This window comes from Trachinotus anak, unplaced genomic scaffold (assembly GCF_046630095.1).
Source record: "Trachinotus anak isolate AG129_WGS33_773 ecotype Australia unplaced genomic scaffold, CSIRO_AGI_Tana_v1 ptg000015l, whole genome shotgun sequence".
Classification (NCBI taxonomy): domain Eukaryota; kingdom Metazoa; phylum Chordata; class Actinopteri; order Carangiformes; family Carangidae; genus Trachinotus; species Trachinotus anak.
The window spans coordinates 7919991-7943883 of record NW_027273866.1 but is presented as its reverse complement, the minus strand read 5'-3'; the positions used below and the strand labels follow the sequence as shown (position 1 = coordinate 7943883).

The following is a 23893-nucleotide window of genomic DNA, read 5'->3' as shown; positions in this document are numbered from 1 at the left end:
ATTCATCAGCTATGAATTGCACAGAAATTGTGTAGAAACCAGCCCATTGTTGATTATATTTATTCGTTTTTTTTTTTTTGCATGTGTTAACATAGCAGCAATAGAAAGCAACTTTAACATTTTACTGGCACAGCAGGAATGCTATTTACCTTGGAAACCTTAGACATGCAATGCAAAAGACAAAAACTGTTCCATTGTTGCCTCTGCATCTTTAAATCACTGTGGACTCAGACACAGCAGATACGTGTTGTCAGAGAGTGGACAGACCCTCATAACAGTAACAACAATGTTCCTGCCGGTGTTTGTGATTTGGCTGCGAGTTTCCAAAATGTATAAGAACTTTGCACATTTTCCATTGGGGCAATTCTTGATTCATGCACACTAACTTTCAACTGTGTTCACTTTGCATGCTTTAAAAAAAGCAACTAAACTGGAAAGAATTAAAGAGAATCTTGTCATTGTAGTTTTGACTACATGAGCATTTTAAAAGAGGACATTATATATATATATATTTTTTTTTTTGTTAAGGGCACCTCAAGCATCAGGGAAATGTGTACTGTACATTTTTTTTGTAGATTAAACAATCTAGTTTGAAGCCATTATTAAATCAAAGGATCAAGTGCTGTTACAGGTGTGTCATCAGTCTTTAAAATGTTCAGAAGTTAATAAAGAAGACCCTACAGCCATATGTAATCACACAGAAATGCGCATTGAAATTTATTGTGGGTGTTTTGAATGAATTGTGTTAGTTTGTGACAGGTACCACTGTTGCACTAACTTTGAATGGATGTCTGGCAAAGTGTTTTTTTTTTTAATCTGTCCCTTGAGCTGTGCAATAACCCATGCCTGTAATGGATTCTAACTGCCATCCAAAGCACTGTATTTATTTCCTTTTATTAAAGCATTTCTTTTTTCGATACAGTGACTTCCTTCTCTTATTCTAGCATATCTCACAACAAATGTTGGGGAAAAATACTGAATATCGTCGCGTGGGAGGAGGTTGAAATCGTCAGAGGAAGATGGTCCCACTGCTCACATCCAGACTGATTTATGGAGAACAATAGAACTATTTGTTCATCCGAAGCTCAGATCAGATTCTTTCCAGGGCACCCCCTCATGTGAGAAACAAAGCTGACTTATAGATCATAAATAGGCCTCATTGTAATCCACAAGCAGTCATGGCTTCCATATGAGTTACTAAGGGTTATAATGCAGTTTAGCAACATCTGCAGAGGCAAGGCTCACAGATGGGACCAGTTACCACAGGGGTTGCTCTCATAAATAATGGATTAAGCCCTGCTGTTCTGTGTTTGGCCAGAAGAGGTCAGTCATCTATTGGTAAAACTGGAACAAAGCCCTCTATTGACCATCTGTTGCCTAGTGCACTCTCCCTTATCCTGTTTCCATTCATTGCCCTCGACTAATTGAACTATTTTGACAATTGTTAATGCTCTAATTTGTAATTGTGCAGCTTGATCAATTTTGTTTTTAGGTTGGTAACATATGATGTTGAATTGGCATGAGATACATTAAAAAAAAAAAGTTGTACCAATATCGCACAAACTACAAGCCAATTGCTGAGAAACTGATTTTTTTTTTTTTTTTTTTTCCAAAGGTGACTCATGCAAACAGTGAAGCCCTGTTAAAGGCCTCCCCCTCCCTCCCCCCTCACCTCCTCCCCCCTCATCCACATCATCACTAGCCCAAGCCAGCTCTTCATCTGACTATACTGCTCTGCATCTGACTGACTCAAATGTTTACTCTGCAATTAAAACACAGCCTATAAAAGGCAATGGGTCGGCCGCCAGACACTGACGAGGGGGTCAGACCTACAGGGAGAGAGGTTATAAATCCCTTTGATGCCGACCGTAGTCTGAAAGCCCAGATTCCTGAGCTGGAGGACTGCAGCTGAGCGAGTTCACCGGGGGACCGAGCCAGAAACACTGATGATTCATGTGTCTTTACTGCAGACCACTTTGAGAGTGTGTGTGTGTGTTGGAGAGTGCATTCTGCTGCTGCTGCTGCTGCTGCTTTGGAAAGAAAGGACACAGCAGAACCCCCCCCCTCCAAACTTGTCATCTGTGTGATCATTTAATTCAATGCCTATATATAAAATGCTATATTTCATCCAAAGCAGCGATGATGTGAGCAACAGCTTGCAGACAATCCCATCTTTAGTTTCCTGTGATCCCCCACGCATATGGTCCTCATGGACACTTATGATCTGTCAGCACAGATTATTTTCTCAGGAGGCTATAGTTGGAAACCTCTGCAGGTTTCTGAAGTCTATCAGGAAATCAGAGTCAACTGTTATTGAGTTTCTGTAATTTAATGAGTTTCTGATACAGTGTAATGACTGACCATGTGCGAGAGTTAAATATAGTTTGTACATGCAGGAGAGAATTTAAATGTGAGTTTCATATTAAGTTACGTTTTCCACGAAAGGGAAGCAGCTAAGTATTTTTACTGATTTACTGTACTTTTGTAAAAGCTCCGAGCACAGACTCTATCCTGTGAGAAGTTATATTTCTATTCCATTATACTATATGTCAGCATTAAGTACTGCGCTTTTTCTGCAGCTGCACGTACTTCTTGTGCTCCAGAGTGTGATTTTATACCAGATAAAATTATGAAATATTACTGATTTCTTCACTTTAAAGCTCCAAAGAGTGTTGAAGTAGTCCAACACACTGCACCTCTACCTGGTCCAGCAACAAGGTTACAGTAAAATGCTGCTTGATATATGTGTCAGGCACAAAAGTAAGCCCCACTTATCCACTTGGGTGTTCAAGGGGGATTTTGGAGAAACTTTTCTTTCGGTTATTAAAATTGTAAAAGTGACAAAACCAAAAACGTTTTGTTATTTTGTGCTGTTACTCCTGAGACTAAAGACCCAAAGGTCCCTGAATGCTGCTGCAAGACTCAGCAGTATTATTGCCATAAAAGGCAGCTTCAGATTTTAAGGTCATGTCCATTATCCCTGTCTCAGTTTTTTTTTTTTTGATGTTGTTGTTTTGTACTGTGGAATCTGTAATAAAACACATATACAAACACACACCTGCCTTTATCTGTTCACGTTTACACATAGCTGAGAATAATTATTATTATTTCCATTGTTATTTTACCAAACCAAAAGTGATTTTGACACCAAGCATCACATTAACACCCACATGAGCTGTTTTTCTTGTCTTTGTCTTTGTATTTTCTGTGGAAAAATTAGCCAGTTTATAAAGTTACGAGTTAAATATTATCGTTTGTATTATTTATTACTGCACCTGTACTTCTGCTCCAGGATAAGTTATAATTAGATCGAATTATTTTAAAAAAAAAAAAAAAAAGATGTGAAACTAAAAAAAAAAAAGATGTCCAAACAGTGTGTGAAGTGGTTAAACGTCTAAATAGAAAGTACAAATAAACAGAAACAGAACATTTAAAGAATAAAATTTCATGAACACCCTTGTATTGTTTGACAACATGTCAACAAAAAAAACAAAATGATGCATACAACAGGTCAAAGGGGAGGATTAACCTTCAGTTTACAGTGTGTGTGTGTGTGTGTGTGTGTGTGTGTGTGTGTGTGTGTGTGTGTGTGTGTGTGAGGTGACAGGGGGGACCAGTGGGCGACCAGTGAGGCTCCCAGTTTGAAAGGAAAAGTAGGACTGGAGAAGTGACGTTATCTGCTGCTGGAAAAGAGGGAGGGAGGAAGAGGGACGGCTGGACTCCATTAAGCCGAAGCCTGCAGGAAAACTGTGTGGGATACTTCACTTCTTCGGCGAGTTCTTCGCGGATTTATTTCTGGTTTCATCTCCCGAAAAGACTTCATACATGATTTAAAGAGGGGGGGGGACTTGTTCTGTACCTCGTAGTCGACTGTTTTAGTGGGGGTTTTTTTCCGTCTTTGTGAAGGTGAGTGCACAGATTTAAATGTTCGTCCTCGGAGCTTTGCTCGGTCGCCGCTATGAAATATGAAAACGCTTTTTGTGTGTGAGTGTGTGTGTGTGTGTGTGTGTCTCATACCGCCTCTGCTACACTCAACACACACTTCCGTTCCTAACTTTTCGCAAATTTTAGCGCCTATTTTGCCTTTAGACGCTTTTTTTGTTGTTGTTGTTGGTAATGAAGGTAATGACCGACCGAGTGTGCGCATGTAGCCGGGGAGTTGTTGTACGAGCCCCGCTTACATAACGAACCCCTCGGTCTATTTGTGAGAGAGCCTTTACCGTTACTTTTAACAGGTGAACCGCCACATTTGCGGAGATAGTAGCTGCCGGGGGTCTTTGTTGAACTTGTAGCCGGGGGCCTGTGGCCTTTGTTCTGTCGTGCTTATTGACCGGACGGCTCTTAGGATCGTCGGGCTACTGTCTGTTGGACGCCCTCGGACCGAAGAATGACAGATTGGCTACAATGTAACTTTTTTTTTTACCAGACACTTCACACAGCAGGGCCCGTCTTATTCCCAGTAAGGGCGAGAGGAGAGACAGAGAAATGGGCAGACAATAGATTTATTTTCAGATGTCGTCCCCCTTATTCATTCCTAAATCATCCTTTTGTGGGTCGTTAATGAGCTGAGCTACCTTATTAGATGTCTTTGGAGTATTGCCATTACAGTGCCAGTGCTAGAAGATAGTACTTGGAAGATACTTTGCCACCTTCACACATTGAAAATGATATTGTCAGCGTTTAAAATGGTGTTGTATCAGTAGCAGATTCTAAGTATCAAAAGGAAAAGTTCTCTGAAGTAAGGTTGAGCCTCGTCAGGAATGGAGAAATTCAATAAATTCAATGTATATGTTAATATTTGTATATATCAGAATCAGAATCAGTTTTATTGCCAAGTATGTTTTCATATCAATGGAAAATCAATTAAAAATGGTTTATGGATACAGTAACCAGATGGTTATGTCTGTTTGCACTGCACTGAATGCCCGAAACATCAAGAAACTGCATCACATTCATTGATAGTACATTTCCAGTATTGTCTACAATGACTTGCAGCCTTTCTTACAGTGACCAGTACCTGTGAAGTATGGTGATATTAAAGGGCCACTCTAGAGATTTAGTGTTGTATTCCATAAACTTAGGGGACTTACAAGAAACAGATTTGAGAAATAATTGAGAAATATGGGATCCTACCTTTCATTCCTGCTGAATGCCTATGTTGTTAGGCTTTCTAAAGTCTGTAGTCCAAGCCGAGATAAGCATTATGACATCACTATAATACCATCAGGGTTACTTCTTCAGACTTTGGTAAGCTTTTCCAGAGCAGCAGAAGATATTTCACAACTCTTTTCCCAGGCTGAGTAGTATCAACCATTATTATTAAACTGTCTTTGATATATGAAATTGCTGTAGTGCCCCTTTAAAAAAAGATAGCTTCTACAGTATGGTATAATGGTATGGGAAATCTCTGATGCTAGACAAATCTGTTTCTGTTGCCACCTTTTTCAGCCCAAGACCCTGTCATAGTGTTTCACAGTATTGATGCTTTTATGTATAAGCTCTAATTTAATGGCATAGCACACATAGGTGGTGCCCAGTCCAATTCCCTTTTATACTATTGGTTTGTTTAATCTAAATCAATGCGTCATTTTATGTAGTAATCTCATTTTTAATGTAAATGCTTAATCTACAAAGTAACTGGCAACTACAGCTGACCATATACTGTAAAGGCAGTGGAGTGTAAATGTACAGTTTCCCACAAATGTACTAGAGTAGATGGATACATGCCCAGAGACATCAACTTAGTGTCAGTTTGAAATATCTATAGTACTGTTTCTTTGAAAAAAGGCCTTGCATGCTTGAGCTCTGCACCACATTTATTCCTTCCCATAGGGTCAGAAGGTTTCTTTTCACCCCAGTGTGACAGAAGTTTAACTGGACCTTTTCCCGTCTGGTGGTCTGTTTGGCAGGATGGCGCTGGATGGGATCCGGATGCCCGATGGCTGCTACGCTGATGGGACATGGGAACTGAAGATGCATGTCACCGACCTCCACAGGGACGTGTCGCTGAGGGTCACTGGGGAAATCCACATCGGCGGTGTCATGCTCAAACTCGTGGAGAAACTAGGTATGCTTACATGCTGCTGTCACACGGGCCAGAGCAGCTTGTGGTGGCTTTTTAAAGCTATTTATCTTAAGCGTAGAAAACAGTCTACAGTCTGCAGATTCATTGTGCATTTCATTTGTAATAAAGTAGAAACGGTTCTGATGATAGCTCCTTCTTTTGATCCTGCACCATTCTGCCACAGCACAGATGTGTCAGTAGCTGACTTGTGTTATCTGTTCATATTTCTTGGGCAAAAAATACCTCCCCCTTTTTTTTTTTTTTTTTAAACAGTTACCATTCTGAGAAGTGAGATCCCACTAAGCAAACAGCAAAAGTACAAACTGTTTCTGAATACTGGCCAAAGTTAAGAACAGACATTTTCCAGTTTTGTCATAGCTGGGAACTCAAAAGTATGCATTTTGCCAAAGACACTGAGAGAAAATGTATGAAATCAGAGGTTGGGAATCTGTTTAAGGACAAGTTATGTTACTGTCTTAGAGGAAGAAAGGGAATCTCTTTTCTACTACTCTACTTTTGAAACTACAGAATATTTAATGAGAATGAACGTTGGATATTGTTGTCTTTTGATATTTGTTGCTTGGAACCAGCTCAAACACATGTAATTTTCTTCCCAGTTAGCTATATGGTCTGTTAGAAGTGTATATGGGTCAGTAACCCAAGGTATAAAGAAACCATAGAGAGTGCCCTCCCCCCACTGTATCATGCACTGTTCTGGAACTGCAGTTATGCACTTGACAAGTTTGGGGCAAGTAAGCATAAGAGTCCTCTGTTCCAGTCACTTGAACACTGTTCTGTTTCATGCAGGCTGGAGAAAGGTCAGCCGTGGTGGCAGTGCGATTTGGGAGTGACAGTGTGTTGTGTGTCAATGGTGCTTGAATGCTCAGCATTCCTGCAGCGCTCCAAGGTTTTATTCCCTGCCCATGGTCCCGTTTTTAGCTCTCCTGTGAGAGCTCCACATAATTGAGGTCTTTGTTCTCTGTGGTCGTCTGTGCTGAGCAGCATCTATGCTCGGCGAGTGCAGTGTTGCTGCCACGAGTGGGACATGAATTCATTGGTCCTCCCACCCCAACTCCACTCAAGACCTGGCCTTATCCATTGTTTGAGTTATGTTTGCGCTTTTTGTAGAGGTCTGCTTGAAGGGTATGACTTTACTTAACATGACACCTTCACTGTGGTGTAGTGTGGGTGAAGTCTTTGTTTCTTTGGTTGGTCATAACAGTCAGACACATAAGGGATAACAGTGTAGTAACTTTATAACAGCTTTTGTTTGAACTAGTATGAATTGTATTCCACTTATATCAAGTCGTACTGGGGACATACAACCCTCACTGATGTGTGATGGGAGTTGACTGTGTGTCTTTCGTTTTCACCAACCCTAATTTCTAGTTTTCCTTTTTATAAAGATGCGGATATTTTGCTGGTGGCTTGCTCTTTTGTAACTTCTCAGGATTCAGGTGGCTTCACTTCTTCACATCCCTAGTTGACAATAATTTGTTTGATTTGTCGATCAATGAAGTCACAAGACTTGGGTTTGCCTGGTTGTTTGTTTGCTTGTCTTATCAAAAAAATACTGTAATTCCAAACATATTTAAATCTGCATGATCATACTTCCTCCACCATTACTGCTGTTAATTTAGCTTACTGAAGTATGCTTGAAGGTAATAGACCCCCTTACTGAGAAGCAGAGCTCTTGCAGTGACATTAAACTGCTCTGTGAATGTTTAAGAGTGTATCTGTGCCACTTGAATGGTTTCACAAAGTGAGTCTGGGGACATTTCATTTGACTGCCACCTCCCTCCTACCTTGAGTCAACAGGTTGTTTTTGCATTGTAATCATTAACCCACCCACAACATGGGTTTTCCACATGGCCACACACTGCAGGGGACTGTACAGTGTTCGCGTGAGACAAAAATATTTTGTGCTCGAAACAGGCAGTGTGCATATGTTTTCAATAGTCAGAAAGAAATAACATCTTAAACATGATTTCCCAATGGAAATCTCAAAATGAAAACACCACACTATTTATTAATGTGTTAGTATACAGGCGTGTTGAGAGAAAACATTCAGTGCAGGTTCCAATATAACAAAATGCTAAGCAAATTGTTCTCATGTGATGTCCCTTACCCAGCTCTCACTGGTGCTGCACACTGCTCACTGAACACCTCTTAAGTACTGTCACATACCCACTGTTGGATTTGCTGATTGCTTGAATGTGGTGGTTATACATAGATGGTGTACATGTGCAAATGCACCTACACACATATACATGTTGCTGTGAGAAGGGACACGTAGACTCCACTGAGTTTTGACAGGCACTGCGTCAGTCTCGTATCAAAAGGACATCCTTGTGCAAAGGCAAATCTCTGTGTCCTTCCTCTATTTCTGTCTCATATACACCAAAATGAAGGACCTCTTGTGTTTGCTCTCTGCAAAGCTGATGGCATCATTTTTTTTCCTATCATGAACATTTGTTGCTGTATACGGTTCTTTTCCAGTACAGCTTTGTATCTGCATGCAGTAGCTTGCAGAAGCAATATGCGTTTGTGTGGAAATGTGTTGACGTCAGGTGACTTCTGCACGATGTATTTATATTTGTGCATGTGTTTCCACACGTGAGCATGCCTGTGTGGGCCGGTGGGTGTGTCTCGTCCACATGTATCCTGCCTCCATCATTCATCTCTTCCTGTGAGCTGCAGGTCTCCCGTCCACATCGCAGACTCAGATGGCCTTCGATAATGGATTAAATAGACAAATGCCAGGAAGGCACTTAGCTATTGATCACAGCTGCCAGCGATGCTTCCATTTCCCCTGCAACCCTGCAGGAGGGTAGTATTTAAAGCCAGCTGATCGAGCACCCTCAGGTCCCCCGCTCCTGTAATGCTTTCATCCGTCAGTTGGCTTTCCATCATTGCTGCTTTCTCTGACTTTGTTGATGTTTTCCAAAAGTGGTGTCCTCTCTAAAAGCAAACATTGTTCCATTTAGAAGGAAAACAAATATTTCACAAACAACATTAGCGTGCGGGAGTTTTATTGGATTTGGAGGGATTGTTCCCAAGTTACAAGCTTTTAGGAGTATGGCTTACAGTAAATGCTTAGATTATCCATGTTTACATCTGCTAAAGGTATAAAAGGCAGATTTTTTTAGTGTAGTTTGGCCTGTATGTCAAGGCCTCACACTGTTAAGCCTATGGATAGGAATATAAAATTTTAGCTAATTGTGAAAACCACATGACAGGCAAGTCCTGGAGTGAATTGCACGTGTTTGCAAACATAAATTATGGCTGAGAACCATGTTGCACTTACACTCCTGGAGGCACCCTGGTTGTATAGGCTCTGCTTAGCCTCACGAAGACAGCTGAGGGTAGAGGGACTGGATGGAGGAGAAAATGGGAGGGAAATCTTTTTTGGGGAGAGGGCTGAGGAGGAGGAGGGGCCTGAGCTTTCTCTCTGTCCCTCTTTTCGTGGTGACGTTAGCCACGCTGCTAGAATTCCATAAAAGTCTTCGATGGAGCAGGAAATGACTTCCAGGGTTTGGCATGATGTTCTCTGGTCACTGCCGTCATTGCTGGATTCTCTGCTGCCTGCTTTACCCACTCCCCCCCTCTCTCTGTCTACCCTCCCTCCTTTTCCTTTTTCTCTCTTTCGTCTTTTTTACTCCTTCCTCATCTAAATATATTTTGTGGAAACTATTTTTATGATTTTATTTTTTTGTCTCACTTCTTTGAAGAATTGGCAGCCATTTCTTAGCATTTGACACCATCCTCTCCCCCAGCCACGTAGCAAGGCCCTACAATCAATAGGAAACATTAAAGTACCCATTGTTCACTTTCCCATGGTTTCTGAACCAGATTCATGACTGTTAATTGTTCTATAAATAGAACTTGAGAAAACTAATTGGTCTGCTGTGACTCTTGATCGTTCATGTGGTTGTTTCCAGTGAGCGGCCCGCAGATTTTGGCTGCAGTACCACCAGCCGGCCGCAGAGAACTTTCCCTGCATGTCAGAGAAAATGTGTGTTTCGTATTTGCAATGACCTACATACTCACTTCGCGAGAGATTTGGTGAATGTCATCAGCCCACATTCATTTCATTGTTACAGCCAGTCATGTAGTTAACCTTAACTTTTATTTTTTCCATTTCTACCCTTTGCTTAGATGCACCTATAACAAAACTAATTATTGTTATTATATTTAATCAGAATTGACTAAGACGTGACTTTGACTTTTGTGTCCTCTTTGAGAACCAAGTTGCTCTTTGCTGGAGGTTGTGGTGACCAGAGGGAGATGGCTTCATTTTGACAATGGAGTGCAGATTTCATTAGGAAACAGACATGATTTAACACAGGATGCTGAACTTCCCCTGGGCTTTTTTTGTACGCCTTCTCCCTTCTGCCTTCCGTTCATTCCCGTCTTCCTGCCCTCTTAGTGTTTATAGCTTTTTCTTTTTTTTTTTTTTTTTTTGGGAAGGATATGATTTTCTATGCCTGCGGGGAAGGGAGGGTCATCAGACCCTGCAGAGAACAAGATGAAGAGTTTTGATATCATATCGATGACAGCCCTCACACATCTTTACCTTCTAAATCACACATCAGGAGAGTAGTACATTTCTTTGATAGATGGCTGTGACCATTTTCCCTCTGCTCATATCATCTTGCCATGATCTTGCCATGATACACAGTTGAGATACGTCACCATGTGTAACGAGAGTCATTGATTTGGACTGCGGAGCCATCCTGGAGGGCTGGCATTACGAAGTGTGAAATGGCCTGGCAGCTTGTGTGATCTTCCTGCTCTCTAATCTCTCTGACAGGAAGTAGTTAGCCTAAGTAGTGGTCCTGCCCAATCCAGAGCTTTCCTGTTTCACCAGCAAGATGCTGCAGTGATTGTTCTGTTCTGTACTCAGGCTTGAACATGTAATCATACATAGACCTTTGGCCTATATATTTACATACATCCACACCTTTTCATATATATAGTTGTAGTAGTAGTTGTAGTAGTTTGGCATCTTGCCCGAGTAGATCTGCTCTGGATCTTTTTTTTTTTTTCTTTCAATATTGTGATTGGCCATGCTGCTAAAACTGCAGCTTAAATTAAAAAAATACAGAACAACAAACAGTTGATTAACAGAAAACAAGTTATTGGAAGACATAAATGTTGGTTTACAAAACTGTCTAACATTTTATATCCTAGATGATTAATCGCTAAAATAATCTGCAGTTCATCTATAATGGAAATACTTGTTAGTTGCAGCCATAGCTACCATAAAGATGAGATAAAGATATCATATGTCCAGACCTTGACTTATGGGTTTAGCCCTGTTATGTTGATTTTCATTCTGAACATGACATTCTAATAGATCATGTAAAGGAGAAGGTGTGAAGTAAGGAAACCAGCTGTGGTTGTGAATTTGTGCAGTGCTACCGAGTTAATTACTTACACATGATACATGGAAGAGTTTCTGCTTAAACTGAACAAAGCTCAGACAGCTGTCAGTTGTGATGCACTCCCTTGATGAAGAGTCATGTGGGAACAGTATCGGCTGCTTAATTCTCCAAATATCAAATGATGCATGATTCTGAACAGGGTGGTTGGCTCTAGAGATTCTTGCCACTTTACAAATGTATATATGGAAAGTACAGCATGATCAGATTTTCATGTTTGAAATATTTTAGTTTTTCATAGCTTTCATTGTTTGTCCACTTTCATGGCAGATCACTGTGCTTGTTAAGGACGATTACATTTGCAATGTTTGGCATTTTAAACATGCAGCGGAACAAACTTTCATGGCTCCTCTGGGAATCTGAAGCCTGTTGCTTTTCGTCCCTCTTGCCTTCCTGTAGTGGCAGGCAGCACAGTGGATCCAGTGGAAGGAAATGTTAGAGCAGCACATTGTTGTTGTAACACCACACACACACACACACACACACACACACACACACACACACACACACACACACACACCTGTGTGTCAATAGAGTAAGCTGATCCGGAGTTTTTGTTTAGGTTCTCAGCCCACATTTCATTCATTTCAACCTGTCCCCACCTCTCTGTCCTTTCCCTTTTTACAGTGCAAAACAGCAAGTTTGTTTTCACACCCAGGAGTTTTATTTGGGCAGTTCTGACAGAGCATAAGTTGTGGAAATAATTTAATTACAGCTCTGTCACTTTTAACATGTATACATGTTTAACATACCAGCTTATGTAACTGTTTGCCAATCATATCAATTTCTCATTTGCTCCATTATAGGGTCATTTGTCTGAACAATGTCTCAATGAAAAAAGATAAGAAAATTGACTGTCACATGTCATCAGAAGCGCACATGTCTTCAAATTGCTTAGTTTGTTTGACCAACAATCAAACAAAATGCTAAGTATCCAATTTATAATAAAATGAACCAGAAAAGACAGCAATTTTTTTGCAATTAAAAGGCTTTAACTTGGAATCATATAATATTTTTTATGTGAAAATGGTAAATTGATTAGAATAGTCTGTTCATTCATTACTTGATAAATTGGCTAATTGTTTCAGCAGTGCTGTAGACTGTAAAAATATTTTCACCTGGAAGCAATCATGCTCATTTGCCTCAAGTATTCAGAAGTGTCACTTTAACTTGCAGGCTCTGCTCAGGGTTTCTAGAGAAATGCAGCCACAAGCTTCAGAGCAACTGAGCTTCCTGTGGAACTCACAGATGCATCACTGGGATGGCTTATCACGGTCCTGAGGGGACATCTGGCAGGATGCATACATGGATAGAAGGACAGATGAATATTGTCTAACTGCTCCATTGATCTCAGACCCAGAGTTTGTAATGTCATTATCCCACCGGGTCCCTTAACACTTAATTGTATAAAGCTGTGTCAGGGTGGAGGGGGAGTACCCCCTCTGTTTTGCTGTGTTTGGCTTATGACACAAATGGATACAAACTCTGTGTCTCTAAGGAGGTTTCCTCTAATAGCCCTCCTGGCCTCTCCTAATGCATCAAAGCCAGCACTGTTGCACTCTCTTCTGGCTCTAACAGGCTGGATGCTCCTAAATTTCCTTTTAAGATTTTTTGATTCACTACACTCAGAGGAAAAGTGCCTGTTGTCTTACACTGGTGTAGCTTCTGTCAGCCTCCACAGCTGTGCCTGTAGGCCTCAGCCCTCCTGTCGACCTCACCAAAGATCTGGCCTGAAGCCTGAGTGTTACCAGCACTTATCCTGAAGCATACCCCAGGCTCATCCTAAATCCTTGAGGCTATAGATGAATGAGCATGTTCTGTGTGTGTGTGTTGTGTGTAAGCAGAAAGCACCTTACTTTATAAAAATATTAGTTATCCAGTTTTCAGCTGGTTTATGTCTGTGTGTAAGAAACGGTGGCAGTACACTCAATAAAATCAATAACACATCACAATGTCCCCTGACTCCTTTTAGGCCTGCCATGACCGTAAAGGTCATGAATGACTGACACAGTGTGATGAATTTGCTTGATGAATCTTTGTTTCATATTTCTGCAGCCTAAGAATCTTTACTGGCAGCATGTGTCTGTTTGTCATGTAAAGCTCAACGACTTGAAATTTCCAGGATTTGCCTGTTAGCAGAATCTGAGCCTAATGGCAATGTGTCTTGCATATTTAATGCCTGTGATGAATGGCCTGTTTGAGTTTGATGGGCTGTTGGCAGGAAGCTGAGCTGTTGTATAATAACTGACTAAAATGAGCTCTGCTAACCTTTCCATTGACTTAGCCTGTCAATGGAAAGCACTTGAGTTTAAATGGTAATGGTTAGCAGACACCTAAGGGACACAGCTGGAATAGATCAACACATTAGTTAATGATTTCACCTTTGCTGGTCTCAGAATTGGGCAACGAGATGTGTTGCCAGTATCACAAAATCTTAGTCGTGTATCGATAGATGTAACAGATGCATTGCAAGTATGACTTCTGGATTTAACTGATTATCTGTGTCACGAGTCCAGAAACATGTTTGTCTCTGACGTGTTTGAATGTTTTGTGCACAAGCCAGGGGTTGTTGAATGCACCATATCATTTCAATCTTCCACTGTAAACCTGTGTGACGGCCTCCTGTCTGCTATCATCAGGTGATGATGACATCTCTATAGAGACGTCTCTATCGAACCTGTTGTATACATGTTGGGTATCTGATGTCGATACTATCTGGCAGGACTACACGAGCAAGACAGTGCCTAAAGGCCATTTACAGTTGCAGATCTAATTTAAGGACAGTGCTTGCTTCCTGTATCTTTCCTTGTCAATATCGACCTTCACCCTGAATCAGAAGTGGAATATATTTAGAAAGAGAAAGGCTTTGACATTGTAGAGGGGGATAAACTGTGTGTGTGTGTGTGTGTGTGTGTGTGTGTGTGAGAGAGAGAGAGAGAGAGAATAAGACTGACAAACCTGCCACTCTGTGTCTTTGTTGTGTATGAAAACAAGTTGTCACCTTGCACCACTGCCCCTGCGGCGTCAGCCAGGAGTCACCAAGGAAACGGCATGACCAGCCTCACCCGGCTGTAATGTTTTTATCAGTTGATGGCGTAAAATAACAAAGCCTTGCACTGCATGGCCGTGGTTATCACTGATAGCAACAGCTTGGCTCCGACAGCTTATGAAAAACCTTATTAGAAAAAAGGTTCACTGTACAAACACAGTGAGGAAGTCCTAACCTATAACTGTGCCCTCTCTTAAATCTCTTCCATCACTGATGCCAGAGATGAGTCTGAATTTTGCTTAAGGCATCAGCTGACTGTCACAGACTTGCTAGTTAAAGCCGTGTAAGGAGAAAATATCAGGCACTGAGTGCACGCGGAACAGCAAAGATTTTTTTTTTTTCCTCCTAGTGCAAAAGCTCAGTGTCACATTTTTACTTCATGACTCTCCAGTTTTTTCACTCAGAATTGATTATTAGCATTTATATTATCAGCAAATCAACACACACAAATCCATGTGACTTGTACTTGAACTTATCTTTCCACTTTCCGTCTCTTTGTTTGTCATTAAACTCAAATTAAACTGAGAAGCTGTTTTGATTTTACTGATATGGCTAAAGCTAGTGGTACATTGCCAAAATCACAAAGTATAATATTGTTCATTAGCAAATGGAAACATATTGATCAACAAAATCGAATGTGAAACCGCAGAAACAACAGCTTTCTGATGGGAAAAATAACAAGTAGTGTTTACTTATGTTACATCAGGTACCAAATCTGTGTGTGTGTGTATGTGTTCAAATGTGTTAGCAACAAGTGGATCGATACAAGGTTGCTGAAATCTCTACTTTCTGTCTTTGTTCTCTTAGATGTAAATGAAGTTTTTCATTTTAATGGAGTAAAAAATTAAAAATGGCAGATGCCATGCATCTACAAATGTTTGCATGCAGACTTTACTTTGAATTTCTTCCTTTGGCTTGCTCTGGCTCACTCTCATATTATCATGTCCCCAGTCACAGCTCCTCCCCGTCCTCTGCTCATCCTCCTCTTCTCTCCTTTTCATGCCCTTTCTCTTATTCCTTCTGTCTCATCCTTCCCTCAGTCATCCTGTCCCCTCCCCCTCACAGAAAGACCTCCATAAACATAGCTGTCTCCTAATGTAAACAGCACAGATACTCTGACTGGGGAGGGAGGGATGGAGAGAGTAAAGAGGAGTGATGGGGAGGAGAGGGAAGGAGGGACAGTTTAGTTTCCTGTATTATTCTAATTAAAGCAAGCTGCATATTTTTGTGGCTGCAATACAACATTTTAAGTCCAGCTTACATGTTTGGTCTCAGCAATTGCCTCTCAGAATATTGCTGTATTAATCCTTGTGTTTTAAAAGCAGTATTTCTATTTGTGGTATCTGGTGCTTAAAGCAGAGGAAGCGGTCTTGGTCGAAAGCTACTGTGGTGATGGTGGTGAATGAAAAGAACTGGGTTTGACAGAATTTATAGATTAATTTACCTTGCTAAAGCGCACACACGCACAAACACACAGAACTAATGTAGTTAATGGATGGATAAGAACACCCTCCCCTCTGATATGTCCCCAAACCCCCACACATACACACAGCACACACAATCTCTGTATCATCTTTCACGTCCTGCAGAGGTCATAAAACATGGTTTTCACATTCTGTTTCCCCTCCCCTTGTCTTTCAGACCCTTCTTGCGCACACACACACACACACACACACACACTCACACACACACACACACACACACATGCATCACTCCGCTAAGGGGCTGTGGGTCCACATTTAATGCACCCAATTACTTAGGCCCCCACTTCTCATGCTGCTGCATTACGTCAGGCTTGGCAGGCTGTATTTTTAGCTGGGAGATGCCATTGGCCCTCTCTCCCTGCTTCTCTGTGGATTGAGTTACCACCTTATTGCTGAAAGAACCCAATGGACTCCTACGCGAGCTCCCTTTATCCAATCATAACACATCGAACCACTGTGTAATGACACAAGCAAGCAGAAGGAAAGACTACGTCCAGTAAGGTTTTGGCTGTGGGCGGTGACAAGGAAACAGTGGACCAGGGGCCACTGAGAGCGTGCTGAGGGTAACTGAGACAAGCCAAGACGAGCATTCATGCCTTGCCACAGACTGTATGGTGGTCATGCATGCTGAGTATGAAGACGTTGCTATAGATCGTGGTCTGTGGTGAAGATATGAGTGCCAAATGTTAATGCTAGCTGTTGAGCATTGCTCCCAGACACCAGAAATTACAAGTTTGTAAAAGGAAAAACTGTGAGCAGAGTTATGAAAATACATTCAGGTCTATTTTCAATTTTCCTCTCCTTACTCCTTCTCATTATTTCAGCCTTTAATAGCTGCAGTACACTTAAGGGAGCAGTTTCTCTGATGGTAGCAATGAAGTTGTGTCCTGCACAGCTGAGGCATGAGAATGGAGCGATGACAGTTAGACCCCATGCTGATAAAGTAACTCACAAGGGGTCTCAGACAGAAAGCTTGGAATGTTTTCACTCAAGTACCAAGTGTTTGCCTGTCGGAGTAAACAGTATAAAACCCAACAGCTTGACAAACAATCCCGCCCCAGTTCAATTCACACAGTCCTAGGCCTTCACAGTGGCATCTGTATTGAGATGCTGGTGGCCACTCTTCTTGTCAAACTTTCCTCCCCATCCTAATCACAAGTGTAATCTCTTCCTCATCCTAGTGTGCTTTACAGCACTTTTGTTTCCTGGTTCAAAGCAGCCAATCTGTTGTTTCACCCACTCAACCGCTAATCCCATTCATTCAGCTTTTGGACAGCATCAACAGGAGAGTGTCAACAATGCATATGAATGACCTTACCCTATGTAAAGTTAAGGTCAGGGAAAACAATAGCAGCGCATGGAAACACGAGGCCTCTCAAGGTTTAGGTTGCCTTGGCACCAAGCGGTTTGATTGACAGACAGAGGAGATCACCATAGGGTAACATTCAAGATCATTCCACTGTTTTTTTTACCATCTTTCTCTCAGAGAGAGCAAAAGCATTGAGCATCAGTCAGTGTTGGATTATGATGTAAAAACCAAACTGCTGCTGTAACTAATGTTTGCTCACCATTTATCAGAACATAATTGTAGTCCATTATGGCTTCAGTTTGTCCATTAGTGGCTGTGTCCTTCTTTGTGTAATACATTGATGTAATGTGTTGATGTCATATTTAGCTAATGTGTTACCAGCCTTGAATACAAAGTATGTGTTTCCCTAATGGGGGTCAAAATGTAGCCCCTACCTGTTTTTAACCACAGGAACGTTCAGCATGAATTTGCACAAAATACAGTGATTCCTAGACCTAAAGCGTAGATATTTTTCTTTTTATATAAGAGAGAGAGACCACTCCTTTTTGAGTTGGCACATGTAAACAGCACCTTGTCCAAATTCTAAATACTTGTCATGTGGCTGACTGGTTTCTTAGCTGTTTGGGATATTTAACATCGGGCTATGACAATACATTTTCTCCTTAATCAGTGTATATGCCTTTAGTTAAAACACTGACACAGCAGTGTGAAGAGTTGAGACAGTTCAGATTGAATGCTTTGATTAAAGTATGACTGAGCAAACCAACGTCTGTGTCTGGACACTGACTCAGTGAGAGGAGAGACAGAGAGACAGAGGATAGGCTGGAGAAGCAATGAAGTGGTATGTGGGTGGAGGAAATGAGAGACCGCTCTGGGAAGTGCCTTCCTGGACTAATGCTAGAGTAATGACATCACTATTCAGGGGGGACATCTGGAAATATAAACTATAGGCCTGTTCCCTCCATGTCAACTATCATACTCTGCTAAATAGGCAATTATATTTTACACTTGAACATAAGGCAACATATGCACAGCATGGGGTGCTTGTAAACAGTCAAGAAGTCTGTTCTCCAGCCAGCTGGCCTGCCATTCATGTTGACTTACTGCAGTTTAACATACTTGGCTATTTTGTGAATGTTTGCCATTTAAGGGATAAAGACATGACATGGATACAGAAGAACTAGCTTAGCTTTAGCTTTAAAGTGTCTTACAGCTCAGATACACAACTTCAACCCCTGACAATGCTGTTGGTATAGAAACCAGTGCAAGGTGATCTGCAAAACAGCTGCTTTGAGTTCCCCGAAATCCCTGCAGTTTTCACCTTCCCCTTGAAGTCAGACACACACACTATGAGACCACAGGTCTGTCCCCATTGTGCCAAGCTCCTGCGGAGCGAAAGCCTGGGAGCTATGTGGGGTTTTGGGTGGCTTCTGTCTGCTTTACAGGGATCACAGTGAGACTTTGGAACAAAGAGGGAGGTATGAACCTGATATCCCCACAGTGTCATACAAACAGCCATATCTTTCACACACTCAGTTGTCTCCTCCTTCTCACTTTGACTTCACCGCCCTTATGCAAACTTTTTCTGGACTCCTCCTTCACCCTAAATGTGACCCCCCCTGCCCTGGAGGGACACATGTGGTAAGCTTAGGTCAGAATAGTGAGATGGATACAGACTGAGTGCTATAGTTACACTTTCCCTTTGCCAACAATATCTGATACAAATGGCCATAAATTGTGCAATTGAGCAAAGAGAATGCTTGTAAAAAAAATTCCATAATGTTTTTCTGTGTTTTCATTTACATCTCTGCAGTTCTTACTAAAACTCATTCACTCTACTCTTTCGTTTCCCTCCACAGATGTGAAGAAGGACTGGTCGGACCATGCTTTGTGGTGGGAGAAGAAGAAGACATGGCTGCTGAAAACCCACTGGACGTTGGACAAGTATGGCATCCAAGCTGACGCCAGGCTGCTCTTCACACCGCAGCACAAGCTGCTGCGCCTCCAGCTGCCCAACATGAAGCACATGAAGGTCAAGGTCAACTTCTCGGACCGCGTCTTCAAGGCTGTGTCCGACATCTGCAAAACTTTCAGTAAGTGGAGCTAAGGCCTCATTTACAGGACAGCAGGCAGAGCAGTGCTCATACTTTTAGTGGTAATGTGGAAAACGGTCATAAAGCAAATGTGAGATGAGGTGTGACTGATTGGCGATGAGTTACGGGAATAAAAATCCTTTTGCATGTAGAACAGGGAGTCCAGTCCTACTGAAGTAGCCCTGTCTGCTCAACCAAAAAACTTCCAAATACTATTTTTGGAAAGGTTCTGGAAATGTTGTTCATCAGACTGAGCTAATCATGTCCTTCCTCTCACTTTGTTTTTATCCCTGGCAATTTGTTGTGTTTATTAAACACACTCTGAGCTCTGCGTACCAGAGTCACGTCTCCTGACCAGTGGTCCACTGTTAGCTCCGGAGTCATGTCCTTGGAACATGGGCTCCATCGGTATCTTACAGTAATGTTTAGTAAACAGAGATTATCAATCTGTCTCAGGCTTCCAACACAGGCACACACCAAAGTACAAATTCATGTACATGTAAATAACTCTTGCTCACTGTCTAGCTTACCTACCATCTCTGCTACTAATAACAGTTCCAAATTTAACTGTCACCCATGGTGTAAGTAATACCCATGACACACACACAAACACACACACACACACAAACACACACAAACACATACACACTATTGATATCTTCCATCACTGGCACCACACTGTCCTGTCAGAGACGTGTCAGAGGTCACAAACTGGACCCCGGTGACCCTGACCTGCTAACAACCACTTTTCCTAGGCTCAGAACTCGCCACTTGCCCCTGACTCATAGTCACTGTCTGCAGTGCAGTTTGCAGGTTTGGAGAACCCCCATCAATATAAATCCTTCCATTAGGCAGGGTCACAGCACACCTGTTGTGACTTTGTCACTGGACTGTGCAGGAAGGATCACTGGCATCTCTACTCTTTTTATTGGTAGCACTCAACCTTGATTTTAATTTGACAGCAATGAAGCATTTTATTTATTTAAAAGGCTAAGGCGTCTTAATGAATGAACAAGAACAAATAGCACATTTTATTGAGTGTAAATATATAAAAAGATGTTTTTGAAAGCAGAGGCAGGGAGACGGGGAGAAACAGGCGTGTAGCCTTTCACTCAGTCAGTCCTGGTTCAGAGTACGTCTGCTGCTTCTCTAATAAATCTATTTCAGCTTAGAAGAAATTCAGGACAAATTGCTTTTGGCTCACATAGTGCGTGCCAGGATGTTGCAAGATGTTGTACGGTGGCTGTAAAGGGCCCCTTAGTATGATGTGCTTCGATTGTTACATTTGAATTGCTGTTTATAATAGTTTGTAAAAAGCAGAACTTAAGGAAACAGACGGTGGGGAAACTCTAAACTGTAATTGTGGGTATGACAGCTGACTTAGCTGACTTACAGCTGGTCTGACCTGGAACCATTTTATTTTTTGTTATCTGGACAACTTTGAGTTTTACAGTTTCCTGTACATATTTTCTGCTGACTGCATGTGAGCTGTACTGCACAGAGAACCAGAGGGGACAGGAAGAGACGACCTTATCCAACCGGCCTTCGCTCCAGACAGCAGAAAGGGAGGGGCAGATATCGTGGAATGACAGTCGAGATTTTTTTCAATGATGAGCACTGGCTCCAGTTCTTGATATTATAGTAATTTACTAGAAGGCTTTTTTTGTTCTGGCACCTCTTGTCAGTTGGTCACACAGAAGCTATTTCCTGTTCCAAAACAAGTTCTGGGTTCAGGCCTTCAATGTAGTATTTGGCTGTTTTTATCCCCACCCACATAGTTTGTTTTTCTTATTATGCAGTTTTAGAGTGACATTATGCTGTCAGCAGTGTTATTTTGTAATATTAACATACAGTATGTTTTTGCCTCAAACTTTCTGTTTGTCTGCTTTTCATTGTCTTTAGCCCCACAAATTCTGACAGTGAGTGTCTCATACAGGGGCAAAGCATAGAAAATCAACATTACACTCCAAAGTTAAAAGTATAAAACCAATTATCTCCGCTGTACTTCTCCCATGTCCATGGCAGCTGTGTCCTGACACAGTCACAGTCCAACTGGGCTGGCTGGGAAAGAGGAGGACTCAGCAAAAGGTCGATGTACTGTAGTAGATGAAAACCACTCAGTTTCACTCCTGTTTTGACCTCTGATTCCATTTGGCAGCGCTTACATCCTGTAATGCACTGCTTACTTGATAGCAAAGTCAAGGCATTAGGGATTTTCCACTTTTAGTTGCAAGATAACATTTTTGAACTCGGTCAACATGTCAGAGAATTCTCTGAACTCAAGTTTGTGTGCTTTTCAATTGCTGAAGCTTGCTGAAGATTTTCTCAGATATGGAGTTTGTTGTGTTGTCTTTCCAGTTCTTACACTGTAGAAATGCTGTAGGGTTGCAATCAACAATTATTTTCTTTATTAATCTAGACTTTTCTTTACAGTTTATAGTGATATAAATTATGGGATTTTCTCTTGTCTCATCACGTGATCAGTGCTGTAAAGGCTAGAAAAGCGGCAGCAGTTAAAACAGAAACACTCAAACACTTATGATTCTCTGTAATTTACAGGTCATAGGTCCAGGTCTGGACAGGACAGAATCTGGGTGTGGACCCAGACCACGGTCCGCCTATTAGTGACCTCAGCCAATGGCTAAAGTTATGCTATTTACCACGAATCAATTCTTCGCCTCTCTGTAACATAAGTTGCCAGTGGCTCAGCGCAACTTCCTGTTTAGGCTACTGTTTTAGAGTGGCGAAGAAGATTTGATTTCCAGGAAGACTGTTGTTTTATCTGGGTGTGAAACTATAAAGTTAACAATAAATCATGTGGTATCAGATCAGTGCATAAACTTGCACACTCCCTGATTCCCGATCCAGTATTTTAGGCAGTATCTGAGACGTTTCTAATACGAGTATTGGAATAGGAACAACTCTAATTTCAGGCTAGGTTCTTTTGGGTTTGTAAAGAGTAATTTTACCAGTGAAGAGTCTTAGTCTCAGACATGAGCTTGTCCTAGACAACCTGGACTCACTAACAACACACTAAACACACACATACACCTCCTCCCACTAACAGGAGGCTGGTTTACTCTTCCTGTGAACCAGCACACAAAATGTACTCTGCACAACTGCCTAACACATGACTATGGACCTGGGGGCCTGAGGCAGTACAAAATGAGGCTGCTGCTCTCAGTAAAGCACCACATCAGGGTAACAAGTATCAGGCTGCTCCACTTATGTGTGTGTGTGTGTGTGTTTTTTTTTTTTTGTAAGCACTCCCTTGCTACCATATGTGGGAAGAAACACACTGCTATTGTCTGGAAAACACAAGAGGCTGCAACAATACTGTAACTTTCATCAGCACTTCTCTGAAACTTTAGAATGAGTCAAATGAATGAATGGAGGTAGACCTTGATGACCAGGCAGGAAAGGAAAGTGACTGAGAGGATGGATGCCAGTGTCGGCGGATGCAAAGGGCACAGGAGAATGGGTCTGAAGTAGACCCAGTTGAGAAGACATATATTGACAGTTGAGAAGACATATTTCAGTGTAGTGTTTGGTCAGGGCGCTTTGTCCTCTGGAAACCCTTCTGAATTTGTGAGGGACTGTTGCTTCATCGTTTTGGTCCAACAGATTTATGGCCCATCAACCCATGGTCTGCTTGAATGGCCTGTGTTGTCATAACACAGGAGGAGTGCAGTGTGGCCTCAGCTCCATCTCTAAATTAAAGGGCTTTATTATCCTTTTTCAGCAGTCTTTTAGCACCTTTTTAGCTTCCTGTCTGATTTGAAGAAAACCTCTGACACTACTCCCAAGCCATTAACATCAATTGGCATAGTTTGTCCTTGAAGTTGCTATTTTAAGTATTTGTTATTGCCACAAACTTCATTCCTTTACTTACCTCAATTGTTATTTCATGTGTCTTCTTTTCTCTTGAGGTACAAAATGGTATTACCAGACGAGATATTATGGGTCAGGGCTAGCTGGTTAGCATTCTAGCTTCAGTAGACAATCTCTGCAACACAATACATAGACATCGTTGACGTAATGTCAAAACTGTTATTTCTTCATATTCTGTTGATAAGTTTCGTAGATTTTCTAATGTTGTAAACTAAAATACTTACACGTAGGACCTTTAAAGTAAGTGAAAAGTGAAGTGAAGAGTGAAAAATTAGTAAAATGTGTAAAAGAGAGCTATTTGTGTTCCTTATGTTACTGTCTTGAGTCACAGCATCATTTGACTCACTTCAGATACCTAAAATCTAACTTGACTGCACTTATCATGAGCTAAATTCCTAAAGCATTCACAGCATGTGGGTCCTTTGAACTCCATCTGTTTGTGAGTAATCTCTTACCCCTGGTTAAATTATTCTTCCCTCGAACAAATGCTTTATTTATCGTTCCAGAGTATTGATCAATTCATTGAGTACCTCTTCATAACAGTGATTGCAAAATGGAG

At 41.5% G+C, this 23893-nt stretch overlaps 1 protein-coding gene across 4 annotated transcripts in view; it reads left to right on the top strand.

The window, feature by feature from the left end:
- The first annotated feature begins 3723 nt into the window (after nt 1-3723).
- Nucleotides 3724-23893, top strand: part of fermt2 (FERM domain containing kindlin 2) — a 40699-nt gene continuing 20529 nt past the window's right edge. For 2 of the 4 annotated variants that reach the window (XM_071497814.1, XM_071497813.1), the window contains exons 1-3: nt 3766-3906; nt 5910-6067; nt 19210-19443. In XM_071497814.1, the coding sequence (XP_071353915.1) occupies nt 5911-6067; nt 19210-19443 (391 nt within the window). In that variant the 5' untranslated portion in view covers nt 3766-3906; nt 5910. Of the gene's footprint in view, nt 3907-5909; nt 6068-19209; nt 19444-23893 lie in introns of all 4 variants that reach the window. The other 2 variants (XM_071497812.1, XM_071497815.1) reach the window with 2 other exon arrangements.